At 39.7% G+C, this 27,116-nt stretch overlaps 1 protein-coding gene across 4 annotated transcripts in view; it reads right to left on the minus strand.

Moving 5' to 3' along the window:
* The window catches only part of LOC124617622 (calcium release-activated calcium channel protein 1-like), a 538,600-nt gene that overhangs the window by 83,300 nt on the left and 428,184 nt on the right, over nt 1-27,116 (minus strand). The window contains exon 2 of one of the 4 annotated variants that reach the window (XM_047145281.1): nt 4,334-4,478. The exons of the other annotated variants lie outside the window; for them this stretch is intronic. Within the exon in view, the coding sequence (XP_047001237.1) occupies nt 4,334-4,453 (120 nt within the window). The 5' untranslated portion in view covers nt 4,454-4,478. The remainder of the gene's footprint in view (nt 1-4,333; nt 4,479-27,116) is intronic. 4 annotated transcript variants of the gene reach the window in all.

A 27,116-nucleotide genomic window follows, 5' to 3' on the forward strand; every position in this document is an offset into this window, starting at 1 on the left:
TAAAAAGTAATTCTGTATGCTTCAGTTTCTTGTATACTATTTTATGTGGTGTATAAGCCTTACCTGTATAATTGGTGACCTCGACAATGAAGAAATTAGTATAATTCTGGACAGTTTATTTTTTGAACATTTAAATATGATGCCACAGCAATAGAAGACTCCCACAAGCAGTTGTAAACCATCAATGATGAGATTCAGGAAATTCATTACAAAACTGAAGGTCTGGAGCTCTTCCTTTCCACAATGCAAAAAGTGGACAAAGTACAGTGCAAAGAATTGAATACTAAAACACTGCACAACTCCACATTGGTTTAATGAATGCAGACAGCAATGTCAACTGCACACCTCTATCCACTTGATCTTTCAGGTAGACCAGGAGGTGATGTTAAGGCAGATTTGACAATGTGGGCTGCTCTAGTGATTTCTTCTGTGTTGTGATCACACTCAGGAAGAATGAATAGCCTGTTTGTTGATTCAAGTGGTTCTTCCATACTGTGCTTGCTGTTTACGCCTGACCAATAACAAATTTGGTTCATGTTCACAGAAAATACTTTCATGCACCAGCAGATTACTTATGATTATGGCCAATTGACATGAATGACCAGCAATTTAGACCAGTGGATGACAGCACTGGTTTTGGACATTATTGTGCACCTGCTACAGCATCAGATTTACCTTGCTTTGAAAGCTGAATTAGTTGTTCGCTGCACGAAATTGCCACACTACAGGCTCAGAGAAGTGCTTTATCAAGAAAAAGGAGGTGATGAAATCCCTTTTGTATTTTGGTGGCATGTACGGGGTACAACAGTCCGCCTCTGTAGGTCAGTGGTTAGCTGCTGCTGGCTGCTATGCAGAGGACCCAGGTTCAATTCCTGATACTACCAGGCATTTTTTCTTGGTGTGAGGACTGTAATGGGGTGCAATCAGGTACTTGATGCCAATTGAGGAGCTACTTGAGTGGGAATTAGCAGCTACAAAGTCATGAAATCTGACAACAGCCAGGAGAGTAGTTTTCTGACCCCACATCCCTGTGTACCGCATCCAATGTCTCCATTGGCATAGGATGATGTGGCTGGCAGTCAGTCCCAACTGGCCCATCAGGTCTAGAATTCAGAGCCTTTTTCCCCCAAGGTATGATAGACACTATTACAGTTTTGGATAATTTGTTGTTGCATATTTGGCAACACCGCTTACCATCACAAGTAGCATTGGTAGTGCATGATCAACTAGCAGACAAGTTGGTAAAAGTGTTCATCAAAATATACGCAAATTGGAGTTGCCAGCAACTGTTGCTTTGATGCCATCAGCAGATGACATGCAAACTGACTCCAACCAGTAGATGCAAAGTTGCCTAAAGAGACAACAGTTGACTGCTGCACCTTCATGCCACTCCTCTGACAGAGCATTTTTAAAGAGCTCCAGAGCATTTTTAAAGGGTTCCAGAGTTCATGTGCCACAGTTGAGATACTGGCTACATTGGTTCAAGTGCTGCAACAGCAGCAGGAAGGAGAAAGTAAACAGCTGTGATCCTCATGCACTACAATGATGTACTTCCAGCGATCTGGAGTCAACTTTGTTAATGTTTGTTGGTACCACAGGCAGCAGGCACTGAAATGCACATAAACTTGCATCCATTCAAATTATGACTGTGGTCTTGATGAGGCACAACAGATTGCATGTTGTACAAAAAGTGACACCCATCATGGATGCAAGATAAACAACAGGTGGAACATCGGCATGAAACTGTAGACAAACTGCACCACAACAGTTGGTACGTCTACAGGAGTGGTACGATGTGTACACAAACTCCACAAATGCTACAGCTGCCAGCACACCCCATTGCACTTGTACGTATCAGACAGGCATATGGGATGACCTTCCTGATTGACAGCAGCTGAGATGTCAGCATGCTCCCAGCCTGGTGCCCACCTGACGGTAAGCCACTGAAAGCAGTGAAAAACTTGGTGATAGCCACCTATGGCCACTTAGGCTTCACCGTCATCTTCATGCAGATGTTCATTGTCATTGAACCTATATTAGGTACCATCCTCCTTGCTTATTGTGCATTAATGGCAGATTTGAGGAAAACATGACTACAGACTACATGAGACAGCAGATGGGGGCACTCTGCCTACAGCATAACACAGAGAATAGAAAATACCAACTACAATAAACAACAGCGGAAATCTCTGACTGATTTGCAGACACCAGAAAAGTGTAATGACATCAAACATGTCCTTGTGCATCATGTCCTTGGCCAACCCATTTTACAGCATGCCCCCAGAATTGCCTCAGAGAAACCAAGGCTATATCTGAAGAAATGCTCCAAGTTGGGATAGGCTACTGTCCTGATAGCCCATGGTGTCTGCCTTTGCACGTTGTTCACAACAAAGATGGTTTGTGGTGCACCTATGAAGATCACCATGGCGATGTGCCAGGACAGTTCCAGGCAGATGCCCAATACCAAAAATTCAAGATTTTACCTGTGCATTAGCCACTAGCAACAGTTTTTAGCGTCACAGGCTGTGGCCCCTTCCAGAATTCCAAAAAAATGGTAATTACACCCTTTTTCCTATCTGAATTTTTATTTATGGATCAAAAATGATACTCAGGCATGGATGAAGTCTTAAAGGAGTTTCTGTTTCCCTTTGTATACCATTATGAAAGGCTAGTGTGCTCACCAAATGCCCAGCAACAAGAACAATGTGTGGGAATTGCATCATCAGCTGCACAACTATAGCATAGTATTGCATTAAGAGAACTGTGTCATTGGTAAAACAGAATTGATGTTCCTGGGATACACAGTTTTGGCAGATGCCATTCATCTGTTACCAGAGGAGATAGCAGCTCTACATGCCTTTCCAAAACCGACTGACTACCAGCACTCACAAAGTTTCCTGGGAATGGTCAACCTTTATTGCTGCAGCTTTTGAGCAATGGCAATTATACAAATGCCACTTACAGGTGAGCTCACAGGACATGACATCACAGGCTGATTCCCCCTCAACTGTCCCACAGAAATGAAAGAAGCTTTTCACAGTCTTCATATGAGCCTAACTAGCACAGTGGTCCTCATTCCCCGAGCTCTCTAGCAAGATTTGACCACACCTACATCAGTCTTGTAGGCCCTCTTGCACCTGTGGATGGCTACAGGCACCTTTTACAAACAGTGGACAGATGCGTTTGATGGGCAGAAACTACACCCTTTGTCGACACTTATTCCAAGATAACACCAAAGACCATCACTACCACCTACATAGCACAATTCACTTGCCCTCTCCATGTTACAACAGAACAGGGCCAACAATTCAAATCTAGTTTGTTCTAAGAATTGTCCAACTTATACAGCATCCAGCATCGTCATACAACAAGTCCAACCTTGCCAGCAGTGGAATGGTAGAAAGATGGCATGGCATCGGATTCTAAAGGCTGATCTCATTTTCAATTGCAAGAAGTGGACAGAGGCCCCTCCCTTGGTCCTTTTAGGTCGTCGTACAATCTACAAGCCCGACATCAAATCATCGTTAGCAGAAATGGTGTATGTGGAGCTGATACACGCTCTAGCAGTCTATTTTTACATCAGCACCACAGCCATCTGCAACACAACTGCCACAGTCGGTGTAACACGTCCAAGATCACTTAGGCAAAACATATCGCCCTCCTGCTTCATGCCATGGTGAACACCATGTTTTTGTCTACAAATCTTTTGACATCACACACTCACACCATGCTCCGAACAAATCTCATTAAATCGCCACTCCAGCCACTGTACACTGGAATTGCAATGAGGAAACCATACCACTGAGATCTTGCAAATCAATCCAGCAACTGACTGTTGTGTGTGTTATTTCTGGTACAAGCAGTATCTTTGAAGTTACTCTCAGTGTTAAGTTATCTGTGTTTATTTGTGGATGTGGATGTCTATTGCTAGAAATAAAAAGTAATTCTGTAAGCTTTAATTCTGTGTACATTACTTTATGTGGAGTGCAAGCTTACCCACAGTTTCATTAACACATATTCCTTCTCCTTTTCCCCAGTTCATGAATTTGAAAACATCATTTAAGATGATAGCTTCTTCAAACTCTGGTGCATTTTCTGAGCTGTTAAGTGTGTCTATGTGCCACCAACCAATCAACTGTATTTGCATGGTTACACGTCCTCATTTTTACTAGTTGTTTTCATCCTGGAATTTTATGTTTTTGTATTATTTGATGAAAATATGCTGTGAGAAAGAAGTATTGAATAACATGAAATTCAATTTGAGTAGTACATTAATGGTGCATGCAGTTCATCTTCAACATCTGCCTGTCATAAACTAAAGGAAGGTACTCACATTATAAAGAGACCCTGTAAACCAGGGTGAATTGTTGTTGCCAGAATATTGCCTTGAGTAAAATGGGAAAAAAGTTGGAGCTGGCTTTTTCAGTATAGCAGAAGATGATTTGTCTGACATTGCAGCTCCTAGTTCACCCAGTCACCTGTAAACGTAAATCACAGGACCTATGGGAAACTTTGTCTTTCTAAAACAAATGAGTAAGTGGTTTGAAAAAGTACAATAAATATACATATAATTCAACAAGACTGAGATGTATATATTAGTAAGATGTTAAAAGTCATGGTATTACTTTACAGAAGTTCTAGTAATTGCTGAATACAATGATGTGCAAAATATACTATGAATCCTGAATTTATGGGAGAACTGGGCAGCAGCTGAACTAAATTGAATGTTTTTGGCTCTTTTTATTAGATATTTTACAGTAGACAACTGAAAAACGATTTCCATGTACTATTTGAGCCAACTTTTAAATATATAGTTACAAATATCATTTATAATTATGTTAAAACTTAAGTTCTTTCCATTTCTCTGTGGATACATATTTAACTGATAACATGACTAAGGATTTACAACTACTTTGACATCAGACTAAAGAAATAGTACTAGCTTCATGATGCTATTTGAGGTGACTGTGGGCCACTGTCATTTTGTGTTAATGATGTTTTGTGCACAGAAAACAAAGCATGTCATCACTTAATTTGAAATGGTCCATTATTTGCATTCTGGATGTCATTCACCTCTTCTCACAGTTTCCTATGGTCTGTTAGATTCTGCATTGTTATGATTAGCTTTTCTTCTTCTCTTACAGATTCATTCCCTGTGACTGGAAACTGTGGTCATATCCCCCTTGCCTACCCTTAGTTTATCTGAATGTACTATTCTTAAAGACCAACTTCTGCCTATTTTAAATATCATCTATAAATATGCTTTAGGTATGTTATGACATGAATCTGATTTCATGTTTAAAAATTGCAAGTATGGCTATGACTGGCTAGGTCAATTGTTTCTCACATTGGAGAATTACAAGGATTTACTGCCTCTAATAGAACCGTACCTCATATGGCTGTGTGGTGTTGCAATTAACCTTTGGGTTGATAACTCATTTGTTTTTCTATGCCAACTACAGTAAGGTGTGTTTTGACAGAGGGCACTACATGTTATAGTTGTTCATTTTATATTCACAAATAAAGAATGGGATGAATGTATAGTCTCCTCTGTGCAAAGCTTGCCTTCTGGCTGAAGTATGTTAACTGACCCCACATAGGAAACCTGTGTTCAGAATTCTCAATTTTCCCAATAAATTATGTATTTTCCTTTTGAGTGTATGTGGACTCTTTAACCTTCCTTAGTGACCACAATGAACTGTAGAGATATGACTGTTTTCTCACCTTGAACTGTGTCTTTACACTGTAACAAGTGAACTGTTTCTTTACACTGTAACAAGTCTCATCAGAATCAATAAACTCAGCAGCAGTGGATGGGCAGCATACTACTGAAGTGTTCTGTTCTTCTGGAAGGTAGAAATGGGAGACTCCTTGCACAGAAAGTGATATGCAGAAATAATTTGAGTGTTGGAACAAATGAATGTAGATGTGTGGCCTCAAATGGGTACTATTTTAAAGGGGAATGCTATCACATGAACATACTTGGTAAATGCACAAATTACTATGTAATATTTCTTTATATTCGATGACTTATTCTGATACAATTCTACCCTTGAATGACATTTACTAATTTTCTATCCTCATACTCGCAGAATCCATACGCAAAATAGTTTCATACAATAGCCATGCCATGAGCGCATAATTATTCTTTGTAGTACTCTCTCTGGTGGTTGTTTAAAAAAAAAAAAAATAGCCTGAGCTTTGTTTGAAGAACTGTAATCTGATTATTGAGATTTATGACAGAAGATAACTGATACGAAATTGTACGATTAAAAGGGAAATATATATATTGCTCCTTCATACAAAAGATTAGCAGACTGCCGCAAAGCACGAGCCTGCAGAGAAGAAGAATCATTGCCTGATTTCATTCTAACAAGTAAAATTTCTGAATCATTTTAAGTGAATGAGCTATGACTGTGTTTCATATTATGAATGACTGATTGCTTGAACAAATTGAGAACTACATAATTATATAGAAAGGAGGAAACATTACAACTACATCATTCCATCCCACTTCTTTTGTGTAATATCTTATAAAAGACATATTCTGGTGAAGTGCAAGAACACATTTTTAATAATTTGCTCATCCACTGTCACTGAGCTCATACATTTTCACAAAACTTGCCACACTGTAAGAATACAGAAACTTGCCACGATATGAGAACACAGTTAAAGTTGAGAAAACAGTTATCTACTAATAGGCCATGACAAATAGCTCCTTAATAATAGAAGAAGACTTTCCATTTCTTTTGTGTTGAGGTTAAAGAAAGAGAATCAGTTATGTAGACAAAGCCAAAAGCATTTTTACATTTTACAAGGTGCAGAACTGTATATTCTGGTAGGTTTAGAGCTTACTGCACACCTTTAAAGCTTACCGCACTTCTTTGCACCCGCTTGATGGCAGGTTAAACTGTGAGTAAATATTACCATTACTTTTCCAAGATAACACTACTTCGAGATATTCATTGGCTACTGAATGTCTCAGATTGTAAGTGAGTCATCCACAAAGTCATTAATATGTGAGAATGCTTCATATCAACGTTAATACCAGTTCGGGTTGACGGAGGAGATAGAGAAGATCCAAAGAAGAGCGGCGCATTTCGTCACTGGGTTATTTGGTAACCGTGATAGCGTTACGGAGATGTTTAATAAACTCAAGTGGCAGACTCTGCAAGAGAGGCGCTCTGCATCGCGGTGTAGCTTGCTCGCCAGGTTTCGAGAGGGTGCGTTTCTGGATGAGGTATCGAATATATTGCTTCCCCCTACTTATACTTCCCGAGGAGATCACGAATGTAAAATTAGAGAGATTAGAGCGCGCGCGGAGGCTTTCAGACAGTCGTTCTTCCCGCGAACCATACGCGACTGGAACAGGAAAGGGAGGTAATGACAGTGGCACGTAAAGTGCCCTCCGCCACACACTGTTGGGTGGCTTGCGGAGTATCAATGTAGATGTAGATGTAGAATAGTCGATAGGGGGAACAGCCAGACTGATATGACTTTGTTGAAAGCAGAAGGAGAGATATTTGTACTTGATCAAATGTCACTCAACGGGTGTATTGAGGGACTGTTTCGGGCATGTATCTAGCCAACCTGAGATATCAGTGCTCTTGCCCATCAGTTCCTCTCCTGTACTGTTAGCTTCATTCTGAGAAACTATTAAGGTCCATAGCATTACTACCACATATTTCCACACTGTAAAATTAAACTAATCCATATTTTAATTAATTATTTATTATTTTCAACCAATTTCCAAACTTGATTGTTTCTTTCCTTGTTGATTGTGGAGGTGAAGAATGTATGACAATAATTTATATCTTAGTTCATATGTGTTAGTGCCATTCTTGTATTCTTGTAGTTGGGCATAGCAACCAGGCTTATGAGATTTCTTCTTAATACCATATATTTTCAGTATTTCAGTGAACCAATATTAAGCTTTTTTATGTTTCATATTTATTTAGAACACTTGTGTGCTGTTCACATTTCTCCTTTGTGCATGCATATCACAAGTTGCATTAAGAAAATAATTACCACCAATACACCCCATGCACTGCAGACTATGATTCTCTTAATCCAGATCCCCCTCCAGGAAACTCTGTACAGTTTTTTCACCATTTCATATTAATATTGCCAGTGTGTTAAATATCCATCACAAGATTAATTGCAAATAATATCTTTTTAAATGTACAAAGACAGGACAAAAGTTGATTCAACTAGTCAGTTGAAAATCTGTGAATAAATGCTGAGCTATATTATATCATTAGCTTGGTGTTTGTAGTTGAAGGATGCTTTATGCTAATACAAGACAAACATAGAGATCAAGCCGTTAATTTTTAAAAATCTTATTACTCATAGAACCTAATGTGGACACTGACCTGAGATCAGATGTACATCCAACTACTTTGAATCAATGATGGCTGCATGATGGGACATAAGGGATAATGAAGCATAATTTCATAATGGTAATCATCAGCTGACCTGTTTAGGAATTTCACTGTTTCCAGTTTATTCAACAAGAAATTCTTGTGAAATGTGCAGAAACATCTCTAATCAGTTGAATGACATACTAATAATCTAGTACTAGGCATTCTGTAACTTGTGCTTGGAAAAATAATATATTTAATAGTGTTCTGTGCAAAAAGTGCCCCAATATAAGTGTACAAGGCTTTTGCAAGTGCAGTAAACATGAAAAGAAAAACTAAAAACTATGAATCCTGTAACAAAAAGGTCACAAAACAAGCATGTTACAAGTGGAGCAACAGACATGGTAACTGTATACAGTGCAACAACAGAAATATTAATTTTAAAGCATGGTGTTAATTATGAGAGCTAGTTAGTGAGAAAAGAAGACAGTGTGGTGGTTATCGACTGCAAGAGTCGACCGCCTCATCTTTGAAAACGAACTTCTTTGAAAACTGTTGATCTCAGTGTGTTCTGAACTCTGTATTCGAGCGGATGTGTATGTACCGACATGATCAGAATAAAGTTAGTTCATTATAAACGAGCAAATACTTAAAGTTGGGTTCAATATTACCATACATAACATCTCAATCCCCACACTGGTGACCCCGACGTTCACAAACGCCGCTTACGATGCCAGAAATGTGTACTGGAACATCGCCATGGACAAAGAATGCAGCAACCCTTTGTCGGATTTCTACGTCCATCGACTTCGCATCTCGCCGCATCTGGATGCAGTGTACAGGAAGTGTAATTAGTGTGTAAATTCCCGACTCTTGTGTGAATTGTGCTTTTTGGTAACTTTCGTCACCTTCGCACACATAGACAATGCGACCGAGGTGCACACGTCATTCGTCGAAACCCACTCAACGCGTCGGTAATTTCACTTCTGGACAGTGCAGTGCTCCTTCGCTGATTAATTTGGACTATTTTGACTTGCTTTTGTGTAATGAATTAACTTTTTGCAATGCTTCAATATCGGACAATCATGCCAAACAATGGCCTGCAACAAATGGGGACTATGTTGCAAATCCCAGTCTGCACGAACTCCGAACTATGGCTAAATCGCATGCCTGGTTGAATTCACTGGAACAAGGACATGCTACTGATCAATGACAATGCACCAATTACACCAACGACAATGCTGGCTGTTTCTCAGTGCAACACTGGACGTGCCATGCCTCCCTCTACACAGCACCCGAGCTGCACCGACTCTGCTCAACCGCTACCGACAGCGATGTCACGGCCACCGCCTGCTGGCTCACTGACCTCGACCCAGTCAAAACAAAGAGCTGCACAACATACAATCCCACCATGCCTACCACATCTGCATTTTGTCAACAACTCACCGACACTATGCATGCTTACTGCTCGGCCGTTCACTACTGGATCACGCCCGCAACCTGTTCACCCACCCCAGAAGACGATTTCAGCCTTATCAATGCTTCATACAGCAGTGAACGTGTTCTCACTCCACCTCTGCCGAGTACTGAGTTTCACATTTGTGATCGCACACATGATCTCTTCTACTCGAACTGTTACATAAATACTGTACCGCCAACCTTGTCTTGTACGCCAGACAGATTCTGATTTCGACCCCATTTTACTCAGTGATACACAGCAGACTGCTTCATGACATATATTTTCACCTGAACAACTGCAACAGCTACGTGAGCAAATCGCAACATACAACTTGTTGGTACAAGATCAGTTACACATGCTGCAGCCAACACCGACCAAGCACGACATGCAACGATGTGCTCCTGTCATTTTTCCACCTCTGACTGCTTCATGACATACATTTTCGCCTGAACAACTGCTACAGCTACATGAGCAAATTGCGACATACAACTTGTTGGTACAAGATCAGTTACACATGCTGCAGCCGACACCAACCGAGCACAACATGCAACGAGATGCTCCTGTCATTGTTCCGCCTCCGACTGCTTCCGATCCTTCACTGTTACTACAAGCTACAACTAATACCCTGATGATCACACTACATGGATCTATGTCCCAGATGTCACAACTTTCATCATCACGCTGCCTCAAGTGGAAATTCTACGTTACTGATGTGATTGTTGTTGTTGTGGTCTTCAGTCCTGAGACTGGTCTGATGCAGCTCTCCATGCTACTCTATCCTGTGCAAGCTTCTTCATCTCCCAGTACCTACTGCAACCTACATCCTTCTGAATCTGCTTAGTGTATTCATCTCTTGGTCTCCCTCTACAATTTTTACCCTCCACGCTGCCCTCCAGTACTAAATTGGTGATCCCTTGATGCCTCAGAACATGTCCTACCAACCGATCCCTCCTTCTGGTCAAGTTGTGCCACAAACTTCTCTTCTCCCCAATCCTATTCAATACTTCCTCATTAGTTATGTGATCTACCCATCTAATCTTCTGCATTCTTCTGTAGCACCACATTTCGAAAGCTTCTATTCTCTTCTTGTCCAAAATATTTATCGTCCATGTTTCACTTCCATACATGGCTACACTCCATACAAATACTTTCAGAAATGACTTCCTGACACTTAAATCTATACTCGATGTTAACAAATTTCTCTTCTTCAGAAACGCTTTCCTTGCCATTGCCAGTCTACATTTTATATCCTCTCTACTTCGACCATCATCAGTTATTTTGCTCCCCAAACAGCAAAACTCCTTTACTACTTTAAGTGTCTCATTTCCTAATCTAATTCCCTCAGCATCACCCGACTTAATTCGACTACATTCCATTATCCTTGTTTTGCTTTTGTTGATGTTCATCTTATATCCTCCTTTCAAAACACTGTCCATTAAATTCAACTGCTCTTCCAAGTCCTTTGCTGTCTCTGACAGAATTACAATGTCATTGGCAAACCTCAACGTTTTTATTTCTTCTCCATGAATTTTAATACCTACTCCAAATTTTTCTTTTATTTCCTTTACTGCTTGCTCAATATACAGATTGAACAACATCGGGGAGAGGCTACAACCCTGTCTTACTCCCTTCCCAACCACTGCTTCCCTTTCATGTCCCTCGACTCTTATAACTACCATCTGGTTTCTGTACAAATTGTAAATAGCCTTTCGCTCCCTGTATTTTACCCCTGCCACCGTTAGAATTTGAAACAGAGTGTCCCAGTCAACATTGTCAAAAGCTTTCTCTACGTCTACAAATGCTAGAAACGTAGGTTTGCCTTTCCTTAATCTTTCTTCTAAGATAAGTCGTAAGGTCAGTATTGCCTCACGTGTTCCAGTGTTTCTACGGAATCCAAACTGATCTTCCCCGAGGTTGGCTTCTACTAGTTTTTCCATTCGTCTGTAAAGAATTCGTGTTAGCATTTTGCAGCTGTGACTTATTAAACTGATAGTTCGGTAATTTTCACATCTGTCAACACCTGCTTTCTTTGGGATTGGAATTATTATATTCTTCTTGAAGTCTGAGGGTATTTCGCCTGTTTCATACATCTTGCTCACCAGATGGTAGAGTTTTGTCAGGACTGGCTCTCCCAAGGCCATCAGTAGTTCCAATGGAATGTTGTCTACTCCGGGGGCCTTGTTTCGACTCAGGTCTTTCAGTGCTCTGTCAAACTCTTCACACAGTATCATATCTCCCATTTCATCTTCATCTACATCCTCTTCCATTTCCATAATATTGTCCTCAAGTACATCGCCCTTGTATAGACCCTCTATATACTCCTTCCACCTTTCTGCTTTCCCTTCTTTGCTTAGAACTGGGTTTCCATCTGAGCTCTTGATATTCATACAAGTCGTTCTCTTATCTCCAAAGGTCTCTTTAATTTTCCTGTAGGCAGTATCTATCTTACCCCTAGTGTAGGCCTCTACATCCTTACATTTGTCCTCTAGCCATCCCTGCTTAGCCATTTTGCACTTCCTGTCGATCTCATTTTTGAGACGTTTATTCCTTTTTGCCTGCTTCATTTACTGCATTTTTATATTTTCTCCTTTCATCAATTAAACTCAATATTTCTTCTGTTACCCAAGGATTTCTACTAGCCCTCGTCTTTTTACCTACTTGATCCTCTGCTGCCTTCACTACTTCATCCCTCAAAGCTACCCATTCTTCTTCTACTGTATTTCTTTCCCCCATTCCTGTCAATTGTTCCCTTATGGTCTCCCTCAAACTCTGTACAACCTCTGGTTCTTTCAGTTTATCAGGTCCCATCTCCTTAAATTCCCACCTTTTTGCAGTTTCTTCAGTTTTAATCTACAGGTCATAACCAATAGATTGTGGTCAGAGTTCACATCTGCCCCTGGAAATGTCTTACAATTTAAAACCTGGTTCCTAAATCTCTGTCTTACCATTATATAATCTATCTGATACCTTTTAGTATCTCCAGGGTACTTCCATGTATACAACCTTCTTTCATGATTCTTAAACCAAGTGTTAGCTATGATTATGTTGTGCTCTGTGCAAAATTCTACCAGGCGGCTTCCTCTTTCGTTTCTTAGCCCCAATCCATATTCACCTACTATGTTTCCTTCTCTCCCTTTTCCTACACTCGAATTCCAGTCACCCATGACTATTAAATTTTCGTCTCCCTTCACAATCTGAATAATTTCTTTTATTTCATCATACATTTCTTCAATTTCATCATCATCTGCAGAGCTAGTTGGCATATAAACTTGTACTACTGTAGTAGGTGAGGGCTTTGTATCTATCTTGGCCACAATAATGCGTTCACTATGCTGTTTGTAGTAGCTTACCCGCATTCCTATTTTCCTATTCATTATTAATAATGTGATACAAGCAACTTATTTACGCCGCTGCCACCTTTCCTTGGTAGTTCCAGACACTGTTTCTGTACTATGGCGTAACCCGCCACATTCCAGTGCCACTTGCTTTGCCACCCTCTTCACTACCTCCGCAATGTACGACCAACACATCTGCCATTTCTGCTTCACTGAGTGAGCATCTTTCCGCTCCAACACACGACGTGCAGCAGTTTCATGCGAGCAGCTTGCAGCCTTACGACTCGATTGCAGCGCCGACAGCACACACGCAGCTCCAGTTCCAACAAACTGTGTCGCCTCTCCACCATGGACCAGTAGTTCATCTGCCAATTCGACTTCATCACGTTCACATTACATCTCATTGCCTTCCTGCTCTGACCATGGTTTCGCCAACCACGTCCGCCTTCCATCACCTCTCGCCGTCACCATGCCTCTTGCACAGGGCTCACGGCCACGCCCCCCAACCTTCGATCACGGCTGTTCCGCACATCAAAACACTGACACTGTCAACTCCGCTTGGAACATCCTGCCATCTACTGCTGTAATGCACTCACTGTCCACGGACTCTGACGCTTCCATCTACACTAAAGTCATCTGCCACCAAGGTCAGTCATGTGCAGCTTGCTGTTTTCTCCCTTGCTGCGACATCAAGCGCCTCTATAACTCTGTCATTACCACATGTGTTGCTCATCCGGCATCTCTTACGCAAATTGTTAAGCCACAGCATGCTTGCTCCTTCATGTCATATGGCCAATAACAAACTGTTACTGGACACGTCGCACTTACCGCGGCACTTGCCGACAAATACTTTGGCAATACATTGCATTGCATCTTCGACGCATTCCGTGCCTTTGATCGGATCAAAGCACGCTGCACCGCACGGCCTCGGCACGACGATGTTCTCCCCATCGACACATCGCCGCCTTCTGCTTCCACCGTGCCATCAGCAGCATGGCACAGTGAACCTGTGGATGCCTTCCACACCTTCCCTCCGCTGGTCGCGCCTACCAAGACATCGAGAAATGGTCCGATCGCGCCTCGCACTAGTGCCTGCCACGATACGATTGGTCACGTGCACCTGTGCCATCAGCCGGCTGCATGCATACACACCTCTCATCACCCTTACAGTGCTCCACACTGCCGGTGAGGGCTCTGTGGTGGTTATCGACTGCAAGTGTCGACCGCCTCATCTTTGAGAATGAACTTCTTTGAAAACTGTTGATCTCAATGTGTTCCGAACTCTGTATTCAAGCGGATGTGTTTGTAGTGACATGATCAGGATAAAGTTAGTTCATTATAAACGAGCGAATACTTAATGTTGGGTTCGATATTACCGTACATAACACCTCAATCCCCACAACAGAAATATTCTTCTCCAACAAAAAGCCAAATAGTTAGGAAGAATAACATTTTTAGAAAACCATATCAGTGAGATTAAGAGAAACATGAAGGAAATGAAAAACACACAAATATTGAACCTTGTTAATAACCCTGAATGCAACAGCATTCAAAAATCTGATAAATAAAATGCAGAAACAAAGAGTGAAAGTGATATGACCATAAAAACAAATGAACTGACAGTGTCCAATATCATGTCTGTTATAAATACATTTGGCTGAAGTGAAATGGTCAGAAATGAGAAAAACAAAGTACTTATTTTAGCGTCCAGCCAGAGAAGAGAATGTAGATCATTTCTATAGGAGAGCACCATTAAAGGGAATCACAAAAAAAGTGTGGTAAACCTAACAAAAACTTTCATAATAGATGATAAATTAGTGGTAATAGAAGATACAAATGAGACTGATAATCCCTTTCAAAAGATTGAAAAGCATTTGTATGAAACATTAGAGAACGTACTGAAACTTAGTCATAAAACCAATATAATTATTCATCCTATCCCAAAACAACATGATGTACAACACCTACATTCAAAAATAGAAGCAAAAAATTGCCCTTTGGTACAGACAGTCAATGAGTTAAGAAATTCAAAAAAGAAGAATTACTGTTAACTTTGGAATGGAAAGATTAATAGAAACAAATTTTCTGTACAAGGCTTCCACTTAAACAGAGAAGGAAAGAAACAGATATATGAAAGACTGGCTTTTCTTGTTAACAAGAATAAAGCAATAATCCCAAATGTTAATATCAAGCCCCAGAAAACCATGGGACAAGGAAATAAGAAAGGAGAAAGCAAAAGGCATCAGAAAGACAATGACTAAAACAGTACAAACTACAATTAATGAGTGGCTTTTGGGGAAAAATCGCAGAAAATGAAAAGAAAATAATCAGAACAGTGCAAACTGCAACTGAAGAAGAAGGTAGATATCTGAGGAATAACAATGATCTAGACCAGAGAAACTATCCAGAAAAAAAGGAGAGAGCAAGATGTCAATCAGTACAACTATGAATCTGTTTCATTTGTCAAAACTGTTGTCCCAGTACTAAAAAATCGTGTGCTGTTGCAAGACCTGTAGTCTCAATGGAAACAACCACTCAAGCTTCAGAAGAAACTTCAACAGGATCTGCAACAACCTCACAAAGATCAACAACAACCTCACCAACAGCAACTACAACTACTTTAGCATCACCACCAAACACCCCGGCAGCATGCCCAATTAGAAATACCATGAGGCAGCCAAGTCATCTGAAGGATTTTTTATTGCTGAAAGCAGCACCTACGGTAGTTATAAATAACCAGCATCTAAACTGAAGGTAAGGATACTGTAGATAGTCCCACAAATTCAGGAATGAAGATCTTTCACTAAAATGTCAGTCATACACAACAAAGCTGAAAATTTAAATGCATTAATAATGCATGAACTAAAAGATAGTTCTGTAATATGTGTTTCTGAGTAGTGGCTTGAAGAGACCTTAATAAATCTGTCTCCCTAAAAAATTTCTCTCTGATTGACTTCTATTGTAGACTGGGTAATAATTATAGGGGAGTAGTCATGTTCATCAAGCATGATACAGAAGTTATCAATGTAGCTAAAATGACTCACCAGAATCGTGAAAAAGACTTTGAGATAGTAGCAACAAAAGTTCCAAAATTAAATTTGATAATAGCCATAGTGTACCATTCCCTGTCAGAAAATTTTGAGGTATATCTAGAAAAAATTGAATGGTATATGCACCAATATGTGAAGTTATAGTTTGTGGTGACTTTTAATGTAGGGTTTATCAGTAATTGTTAATGGGGAGCCGTTCTGGTCAGTCTCAGCTAATCACTTAATCTTACTGTCACAGCACGCCTTACAACAAGAATAACATCAACCAGTCAGGCAGCCTAGAATCAAAGTCTGACTGATAAAGAGAAATTTAAGCGGTCTGTAGAAGTATTCAATACAGGATTCAGTAGCATAAAGATTTAATAATGACCTTCACCACTGAAGGAGAACAGACAAACAACCTACTTAAGATTAAACACATGATCTTCCATCACGAAAGCATAAACATCTTTAATTCACTACCACAGTGAAAATTGGCCTGCCATCAATGAAACATAAAATTCAGATACAAAATTCAACATATTTCTAGAAAAAAGCATTTTGATACTGCCTTCCCTCCAAAAATGAGAAATATCAGAAATAATGCAAGAGGCAATGGCTGGATTACCAAAGGAATTACAACTTCCTTCCAGAAAAAAAGAGAACTTCATCAAATCTGCAAAGAAAATAATGTCACAGTAGATATGCACAATAACTATAAAACATACACAAAAATTTCACAAAAGGTCATAATACAGGCAAAAAGAGCACACAATGATAGGTGTATAAAAAAGTCTGCAAACAAAGTAAAAGCTATGTGGGATATCACGAAAAAGGAAATGAGCAAGAATATGAAAACCAGTGAGAATATTGTCTTGTTACATGACAGTAAAAAGATGACAGAACCAAGTGAAACACCAAATGCAGTATTACTCAACAGGTACTTCACCGGAATGGTAGAAAATTTAATAAAAATGAAACAATGGAACTCCGGGTAGGAATATCAACAATCTAGGAAAAGATAGACTGCTACTTACCATAAAGAAGACACATCAAGTTGTAGACAGGCACATTAAAAGACACTCACATGTAGCTTTCAGCCACAACTTTCATCAGTAAAGACACACACACACACACACACACACACACACACACACACACACACACACACACACACAATCAAGCACACCTCACGCACACACAGATGTATGCTTGCTTTGTGTGTGTGTGTGTGTGTGTGTGTGTGTGTGTGTGTGTGTGTGTGTGTACTGATCTATCTTTTCCTACATTGTTAATAAAAACTAATTTTGTTGGAAATCAGCAACTAGCAGAAAACGAGATCAACAGCTGTAAATTATCTATGTTTGTGGATCATGGAATCAAGGTGGAAACAATAAAGGCTGTTACTAAACTAAAAACAACATACTGAGCAGGAGCTGATGGCATACCAAGCAGAATCTTACAACTCTCTCTCAAAAATATTATTGATCCGTTCACTCATATATGTAACTGCTCATTAGGAATGGCTGTATTTTCTAATCAGCCAAGAAGATCCGAAGTTATTTCAGTAATCAAAGTTGATGTCAAAGATAAGATATCCTGTATTTTCAAAAGTACTGGAAAACTAATGCACAATAAGTTAACAAAGATCATGAACAAAAATGGAATATTAGCCAGTCCTCAACATGGTTTCAGAAATAAGAAGTCAACCAAGACAGTAATCTATGAATGCATAACCACTGTTTTAAGAGCCATACACATACAATCATGTGGGCCAATCCCATTCCGGATGCATATTTCACAGTTACCACAAATGTGAACGACATTGCAACACGCACTGTTCTGCACAACTAGTGGCCAGGGAGATACAGCTCCTCTCATTCTTCTTGTGGAAACTTACATACTCTCAAGGCAAATGGTCAGCCTTTGACTGAGAACTCCTTGTTGTTTATTAGGCGGTGAGATACTTCCATGAAGATACTGACTGCCATCAAGTGATAGTGTTTACAGACCACAAACCACTAATCAATGCGATATTGCACCCACTGAAAGATGTCAACCTTGATGCTTCTGACACCTGGATATTATTGCTGAGTACACTACAGATGTATGACACCTGCACGGAAGTGACAGCCTCACTACCGACTACTTATCATGAGTCAATGTCATCTCCCTCCAATTTGATTATGAGAAGCTAGCCACCAACTAGTGTAAAGACACTAGCATCAAGGAATTGCGCAACCACAATACCGGCCTACAAATCAAACGACCCACTGTCCCAGGGACTGAAATGCCGATTCTCTGTGAAGTGTCCCTTAACGGGATTTGGCTGTCAATGCCACAAAAAATGCACCATGCAATTTTCAATCAACTCCACACCCTATCTGATCCAGGTGTCAGAACCACTGTCTCCAACTCCTCAAGGAACACTTTGTGTGGCCCAACACCAAAAAACAAGACTGTATATTATGCCAATGCAGTAAAGTCAGAAGCCATGCACAACCACAATTAGGTAAGTTTCAAATTCCAAAAACCCACTTCTGCCATATGCACATCTATTTTGTTGGCCATCTACCAGAGGCCTTCAAGTACTTACTGCTAATGATAGACAGAGCATTCCAATAGGTGGAAGCAGCTCCCGTCCTCCTCCCCCCCTCTCAAGGACATCGCAGCAGAGTCCACCGCCCACCTGTTTGTAGGAACATATTTTGGCATGCCAGACATGATAACTACTGATCAAAGCCACCAGTTCGAGTCAACACTCTTCGGCACCCTGTGTAATTTCTGTCACACAAAACATAACTGCACTGTAATACGTTTTAGTCAAGCAGTGGCACAGGACTCTCAAAGCCACTATTACGTACCACATTAGATTGTGGACTGAAGCTTTGCCATGGGTACTATGCTGTGTCCAAACCATCTTCAAGGAGGACCAACAAGTGTCCCTCACTGAAATACTACACATGAAAACTGGTGCTTCCTACCGACTTTGTTTTAGCCGTGCAAGAACCTGTTTGTATGGACCTACCGGTACTAGCTCATTGAGTGGAGGACTAAATTAGTCTTATCCACATGCCCCTTCCCACGAAGTACTTGTTGCCCATGGCCTTCATACATAAACTGCTCTTCCATTGTGAACATGTCGTGCTATGGGACAACATGGTTTGATTGGCACTACAGCTGGTATTTACAAAATTCCCAGTGAGTGTGGTGTTGCATATATTGACCAGATGACACGAACTGTTCAGGAGCATTGTATAGAACATGAAATATACACCTGTCTGTAGCAAATGTTAAAATCAACAGTAGAAGAACACTGTATTTCCATGGTAAACTCAATGGAATACGTTGTTTTTGTGGTCTTCAGTCCCAAGACTGGTTTGATGCAGCTCTCCATGCTACTCTATCCTGTGCAAGATTTTTCATCTCCCAGTAAGTACTGCAACCTACATCCTTCTAAATCTGTTTAGTGTATTCATTTCTTGGTCTCTCTCTATGATTTTTACCCTCCACGCTGCCCTCCAACACTAAATTGGTGATCCCTTGATGCCTCAGAATATGCCCCACAAACCAATCCCTTCTTCTAGTCAAGTTATGCCACAAATTTCTCTTCTCTCCAATACCTCCTCATTAGTTATGTGATCTACCCATCTAATCTTCAGCATTCTCCTGTAGCACCACATTTCGAAAGCTTCTACTCTCTTCTTGTCCAAACTATTTATCGTCCATGTTTCACTTCCATACATGGCTACACTCCATACAAACACTTTCAGAAATGACTTCCTGACACTTAAATCTATACTCGATGTTAACAAATTTCTCTTCTTCAGAAACGCTTTCCTTGCCATTGCCAGTCTACATTTTATATCCTCTCTACTTCGACCATCATCAGTTATTTTACTCCCCAAATAGCAAAACTCCTTTACTACTTTAAGCATCTCATTTCCTAATCTAATTCCCACAGCATCACCCGATTTAATTCGACTACATTCCATTATCCTTGTTTTGCTTCTGTTGATTTTCATCTTATATCCTCCTTTCAAGACACTGTCCATTCCGTTCAACTGCTCTTCCAGGTCCTTTGCTGTCTCTGACAGAATTACAATGTCACTGGCGAACCTCAAAGTTTTTATTTCTTCTCCGTGGGTTTTAATTCCTACTCCGAATTTTTCTTTTGTTTCCTTTACTGCTTGCTCAATATACAGATTGAATAACATCGGGGAGAGGCTACAACCCTGTCTCACTCCCTTCCCAACCACTACTTCCCTTTCATGTCCCTCGACTCTTATAACAGCCATCTAGTTTCTGTACAAATTGCAAATAGCCTTTCGCTCTCTGTATTTTACCCCTGCCACCTTCAGAATTTGAAAGAGAGTATTCCACTCAACATTGTCAAAAGCTTTCTCTAAGTCTACAAATGCTAGAAGCGTAGGTTAGCCTTTCCTTAATCTATTTTCTAAGATAAGTCGTAGGGTCAGTATTGCCTCATGAGTTCCAACATGTCTACAGAATCCAAACTGATCTTCCCTGTGGTGGGCTTCTACCAGTTTTCCATTCGTCTGTAAAGAATTCGTGTTAGTATTTTGCAGCCGTGGCTTATTAAACTGGTAGTTCGGTAATTTTCACACCTGTCAACACCTGCTTTCTTTGGGATTGGAATTATTATATTCTTCTTGAAGTCTGAGGGTATTTCGCCTGTCTCATACATCTTGTTCACTAGATGGTGGAGTTTTGTTAGGCCTGGCTCTCCCAAGACTGTCAGTAGTTCTAATGGAATGTTGTCTACTCCTAGGGACTTGTTTCGACTTAGGTCTTTCAGTGCTCTGTCAAACTTTTCACGCCATACCATATCTCCTATTTTATCTTCAACTACATTCTCTTCCATTTCTATAATATTGTCCTCAAGAACATCGCCCTTGTATAGAACCTCTATATCAGGCACGGCTCGTAATTAAAGCCTCTGAGGCGGAGCCGCCCCAAAATATATGTTAAAGTAAATTTCGCAAGAACGTATTACATAATTTAAATTATCAGGACGAATTTCGCATATTTCCCATTCCGATTAAAATAACGACGGTCAACGTTTTTGGAACTGTTGGTATCGATAGATGTTTTCCGAATGGTTAGTGTTTAGGCTGCGCCTTGGAACGTCCGTAAGCTGCATGTAGTAGCGGTTTTGGGGGCGTCGCTTCCATAGAGTAAATAAATATCTAAATATTTACTCTATGGTCGCTTCTGCAAAGTACTGCTCTAGTGCTCTTTATGGGCGACCCGAAGGCTCAGGGTGTCATACCAACCACCACATGTTTTTCACGTTCCACTATCTATGTTGAAGTGTTGGCAGAAGAGCCAACACCGTGTTGTTAGAGGAGGCCGAAATGCACGCTTTTAAAGCTCACGCAGTCTGGCGTGAGGTCTGGAACAGTTAAGGGAATTAATAGTAGCAAATAAAGTACGAAGATCTTGGAATATTTAACTTTAATCCATAATTGGAGAACATCGCTCTTGATGGTACATGTTTTATAATTTCAATATTAACTGGTAATGGCGCCTTGCTAGGTCGTAGCAAATGACGTAGCTGAAGGCTATGCTAACTATCGTCTCGGCAAATGAGAGCGTATTTGTCAGTGAACCTTTCCTAGCAAAGTCGGCTGTACAACTGGGGCGAGTGCTAGTAAGTCTCTCTAGACCTGCCGTGTGGTGGCGCTCGGTCTGCAATCACTGACAGTGGCGACACGTGGGTCCGGCGTATACTAACGGACCGCGGCCGATTTAAAGGCTACCACCTAGCAAGTGTGGTGTCTGGCGGTGACACCACATATGTAATAAAGGAATGTAGAGTGGCCGAAACCTCGCTATCCAATCTCTGTCTCTGCACATCTCTACTACGCTTCGATGCGTCATTAATCGACGTTTAGTATTATTGTTTTGATAATGTTTTACATAGTTGTTTTGTTTCTGCCATTGGCTATTTTATCCACATTTAGAATAAGTTTGCAAATATCCCGCCTGAGTGCACTACACTACAGTAACGTAACAGTACTGCCATCTAGCGAGAGTTGCATAAGTTATTAGAGGACTAAGCGCACGAATTTATTCCCCCCCCCCCCCCCACCCGTGGCCACATCAGCTGTATGGATGTTTTTCATGCACTCTCCCTGTTTTGTTTTACTTTATGTGAAACAACTGACTGACACAAGTCCATGTCATTTATATCAGCTATATGAATGTTTTCACTCAGCCTGTGATTGTTTTGATTTCACTTACATACTAATTCAGCCTTTTTGGTTGAACACAGACCATGGCTGGGGTTCTCAGCTTTATTTAAAAAAAATTATCTTGTTTCAAAAAGAGATAAATACATCAGCTTAATTTAATAGGTACACTGTACCACTATTAGCCATTTCCTTTCCTATTCCACTTGCATACAGAGTGAGGGGAAAATGACTGTCTATATGCATCTGTATGAGCCCTAATTTCTCACATATTATCTTCATGGTCTTCACACAAAAATAATTAGGTGACAGTAGTATCGTTCAGCAGTCAGCTTCAAATGTAGGTTCTCTAAATTTTATCCATAGTATCCCTCAAAAAGACCATTGCTTTTCCTCCAGGGACTCCCATTTCAGTTCCTGAAGCATCTCCACAACTCTTCTCAAGATCATCACAATGTGTGTCCATTCTCAAGAGGCATATGAATGTCAGCATCCCACATCCACCCCTACAGGGTGGAACTTCAATGTATAAACCATAAACAGGATCATCAAAATTTTCTACCTTTAAAAAACTGCCTTACTGTAATCAAGTCAACATCAAATGCAAATCAAATCACTGCAGAAGCACAAGAATTTGAAAATACCTGAAAGACTATCTTTTCAAGTTTTGGTTAGACCTTTTTATCAGATTATGCCTCGTGTTGAAATAATTTACAGTATAACCAACTGCAGTCTCTGACCACTGAAGCATAACCCATGACTGATAAAGAAAAGCTTGAAATTGAACTAATAGTATTCTATTTCAGGTTTGACATTCATAAATATTGCAAATTAATTGATCTACTGGAATCTATCTTGGAAAATAATCTGGATGATGATCTTCGTGAAATAACAAAACTGAAAAAAATTCTCTTGACAGTATGCATGACTACATCAGAAGAAAAATGCTGCTTTCAATACTGAAAACTTTTTTGAGAAGCACTATAAATATAGAAAGAGTAACTGCACTTACAGTGCTTTTAGTGGAGGAAAATTTCCTTGGTGGTTATCCAGAGATCAAGAAGAAAATTGTTAATAAATTAAGAAAAATGGATTTCATTTTTAGATGAATAGATCAGGCTTGAATTTAACAGTTTAGGTTAAAGTAAGTAAAAAAAAAGTTTGATTTCGTTTTTTTAGGATTCTGTAAAGTTGATGAATAAATTGTTTCCTTTTACACAGTTTTAAACAAAGACTAAAATTTGTTTGGAGCATTGTTCCACTAATTTTAATTATGAGCTACCACTTTTCTCAAGACAGTGGCTGAATGTTCAAATTATGCCACTGTGATTCTGACTATTAACATGTAGTCCACATGATTTTCTGTCCTCCGTTGTGGTCAGACTTGCTGATATAGCCTGGAAACACATGTTCCCTTGTTGTGTTGGGTGTGATTACAACCTATTAAAATCATAGAAAGCTTTTTTGTAGAATTCGTGGCCACCATAGAAGTCCGCAGATTAAATTGTGGTGGTGGTGGTGAGGTGGGGTGGGGGGGGGGGGGGGGGGGGTGGAAGCTGATTAATGTTAAGAGCCCTTATGATGTAATTGGTCTGACCTGCTAGTTAATTATATATGATGGACTCATTATATTTCGTTCTTGCACTTGATGTTTATGAGAAAAAGTGTATGTAACAATGTTTATATAATTGGGAGTACAGTAAATGGTCTTTCCAAGATTTTTATTCAAGCAATTCTACAATTATAAATAATAGTTAATACTGTAAATAACTATAAGTTTTGGCTGTGGAGCCCACTTCTCAATAAAATTAGCTTCAAAGCTATATTTTACAACAATAAATACTGCATGTTCAAAATTTATTGAATGAAATAAAAAATGTATAATTCAGCAACCACAATTTGGACATGTTAATGTGTATTGGCAAAGTAAATTTAAAAATTTGTGTAATGGCCTAATTGACTTTGGGGGATATTTGGGTTATCAAATTAACATGTTAAAATTAGGCATTGTTAGGGAACCAGATGGCTTTGTTATGGTGTTTTATTAGATTATACAAAAGGCTAGTTTCTTGAAAGCTTTTGTTCAAATACATATTTGGAAGCAAATTGTGATGTTTGGGTATGATTTGCAACATCAAATTGTCAATTTTCATGCTTTATTAATATTAAAAACAATTTGTACTACAAGTTGGTGTCTTACAGCAAGAGATCTAATCAAAATACATTTGTAAAACTTTTATGCTGAATGTAAATTTGTATGTTTTAAAGTTTATTACTGAACACTACGCCAATAGAAAATCATTTGTTAGCTTGCAAAGGTCATATTGTGCCTGTAACTGACAGGAAATATGTGTTGTAAAATGTTTCAATGTATAAAAAGTGTGCCACAAGTTTGTTTAAGGATTAGCAGATTTGTACCCACAGGCAGCTGAGTTGGAATGGAATAGCAGTCAGTAGTAGATGAATGTTAGACCTAGATGATACAGTGATGAAACCTTTGCTGGCAACATTGTTATTGCCAAAAATATGTGTTGCAATTAATAATGACAAGAGCAGTGTATCAAATTTGCTTTCTTTCATGAAGAAAAATTATTGTTCTGAAATGAGTATTGTAGCTTTTTAAAAACCCACCTCTAGAACTGAAGCAATACTTAGATCCAATGATGCCAACTACTGAAATCAAAGCTGTGATACATAATTTTTAATCATATAATGTCATCCCATGTTCTTGAAGTAGGGCCTACCGATATGTGTTTTATGTATAATCTCACCTTGAGAGCGATAAGGTGCATTCGGGTACGACTCCCTGTTGAACAGTTTATATTAAGAGTAGAGTACAATTTATTCACTTTTAAACATTTTAAAATGTGTTATTGGTGTAAATATTTACATATAAAGCTAAAAGACATAAGGTAGCTAAGAGACATGAGATGCACAAAATTTCATGATATTTATGACAGTGATGCACAGTTATATACATATATAACGTGAAAAATATACATCTAGGAACCTTTTAAGCAACGATTTTGTACAATTTAGTGTATTAGCTTTATAAGCAAATGAAGAGAAAAAAAATGTACATTCTGGTTATCATGTTGATAACAGAAACCAGAGGAAAAAAACTTCAAACAAGAGATTTGCATGTGCACATGTAAGTACCACAGCTGCTGTATGGAACACCTGTACAGCAGAAAGTAAAAATGCTACAGGGAAGCCTTTCAACTTATTCGCAGATTTTAAAACACAGGGTTTATCCTCACATTATTCAGTTAGACTGGAAACCTGCTTCAGCAGCTCATATCATAGAGGTGCGAATAATTTTTCTGTCTACCTTTCACTGAGTAAATGCTGCAGTTCCTTTTGAATTTGTCCATGTTATTTGACATAAATCCCATGAGAAAGAATACTAGAGATGCCTCAACAGCAGCCTATATGAAGATTGCTTACTGATCATGCATATCATTCTAACACCCTTTTCTGGGTTTCACCATAATGCTCAGTGGTGGACACTGAAGCTCTAATATGAGAGCTAGCAAAATTGACCAGCCCTCTACATACAGGTAAACATACCTGTACTCAGCTAGAACTAAAAAATTCCCTCAGGCGGTCATGGTTATGAATAACCCTGAGGGCACAGGTAGCTTTTTGGAAGAGCCTCAAATGCACTTCCTTTGAGATGGCTTACAGAGTAAAAGTTAAGGGAGGAGACCAATGTTGGCGAAAGAGTAGTTCAGTATTGAGTCAGGAGATAAATACAGTAGAATAAGACACTTGAGATAAGGGTTGAAAGTAGGGAAAGAAGGTGGACGTGGACGGGGAGGGGAGGGGGGGGGGGGGGGGGGGGGGGTAGGCAGCTGAGGTTGGAAACTAGTGGAATTTATTGCCAGGAGGGCATGCAGAAACAAAGTATATAGTGTAGAAGAGGCAGTTCTGGGGGATACAAATAACATGGGTATTAAAACAGCTGCTGAAGACATTGATATAGCGGAGTGCAGCATACACATCAACTGGGTGGTCAATTTTGCGGTTATGCACAGTATGATAGTAGGCCCCCATGCAAGTTGACAGCTGATCTGTTGTCATAACCACACAGGAAACTGTCACATACGACATGACTGAGTTCACATGAGTACCAAGTGCTTATCAATGGACAGCGGGAGGAGGTAATTTTGGTCCTGTATTGACTTGTCTGCAGTTACTGTCAATCTTAGCTGTCTGCATTAGCTTTTGTTAATTGCAATTTTATTTCAATGATATGTAATTTATAGCAATAAGTACCACTACTGAAATATTATTATTGAAGAAGTAAATAAATAAAGTGATTTCATAGAAGGATACAATACATGTACAGTATATATTGCCTGCACTGTGTGAGTGAAGCAGGGGGTGTTCCCACTATATCTTTTCTCTTCTTGTGGTGGTCTATATGCAAGTCATCTTTCCCTCTATTGAAAGTGCAATGTTATAGTGTACCCAATGGGACAAGTCAGCACCCAAGTCATCCACTTGTAAATGAAGTACACGGCACAACTAGTAGAAGGGGCAGAGTATCTTAGTTCATATGCATATCATTACTCTAATTAGTGTGACTATTACCTGAATTTGTCTTTATTTTGCTACTGCCATTCATGAACTACTCTCACACTCTCCTCCCGACCTGTACTTCAGTAACCCCTTATTAACTTCAATCTCTTCCCACTGAATTTTCTCTTCCACTA

This window comes from Schistocerca americana, chromosome 1 (assembly GCF_021461395.2).
Source record: "Schistocerca americana isolate TAMUIC-IGC-003095 chromosome 1, iqSchAmer2.1, whole genome shotgun sequence".
NCBI classification, from domain to species: Eukaryota; Metazoa; Arthropoda; class Insecta; order Orthoptera; family Acrididae; genus Schistocerca; species Schistocerca americana.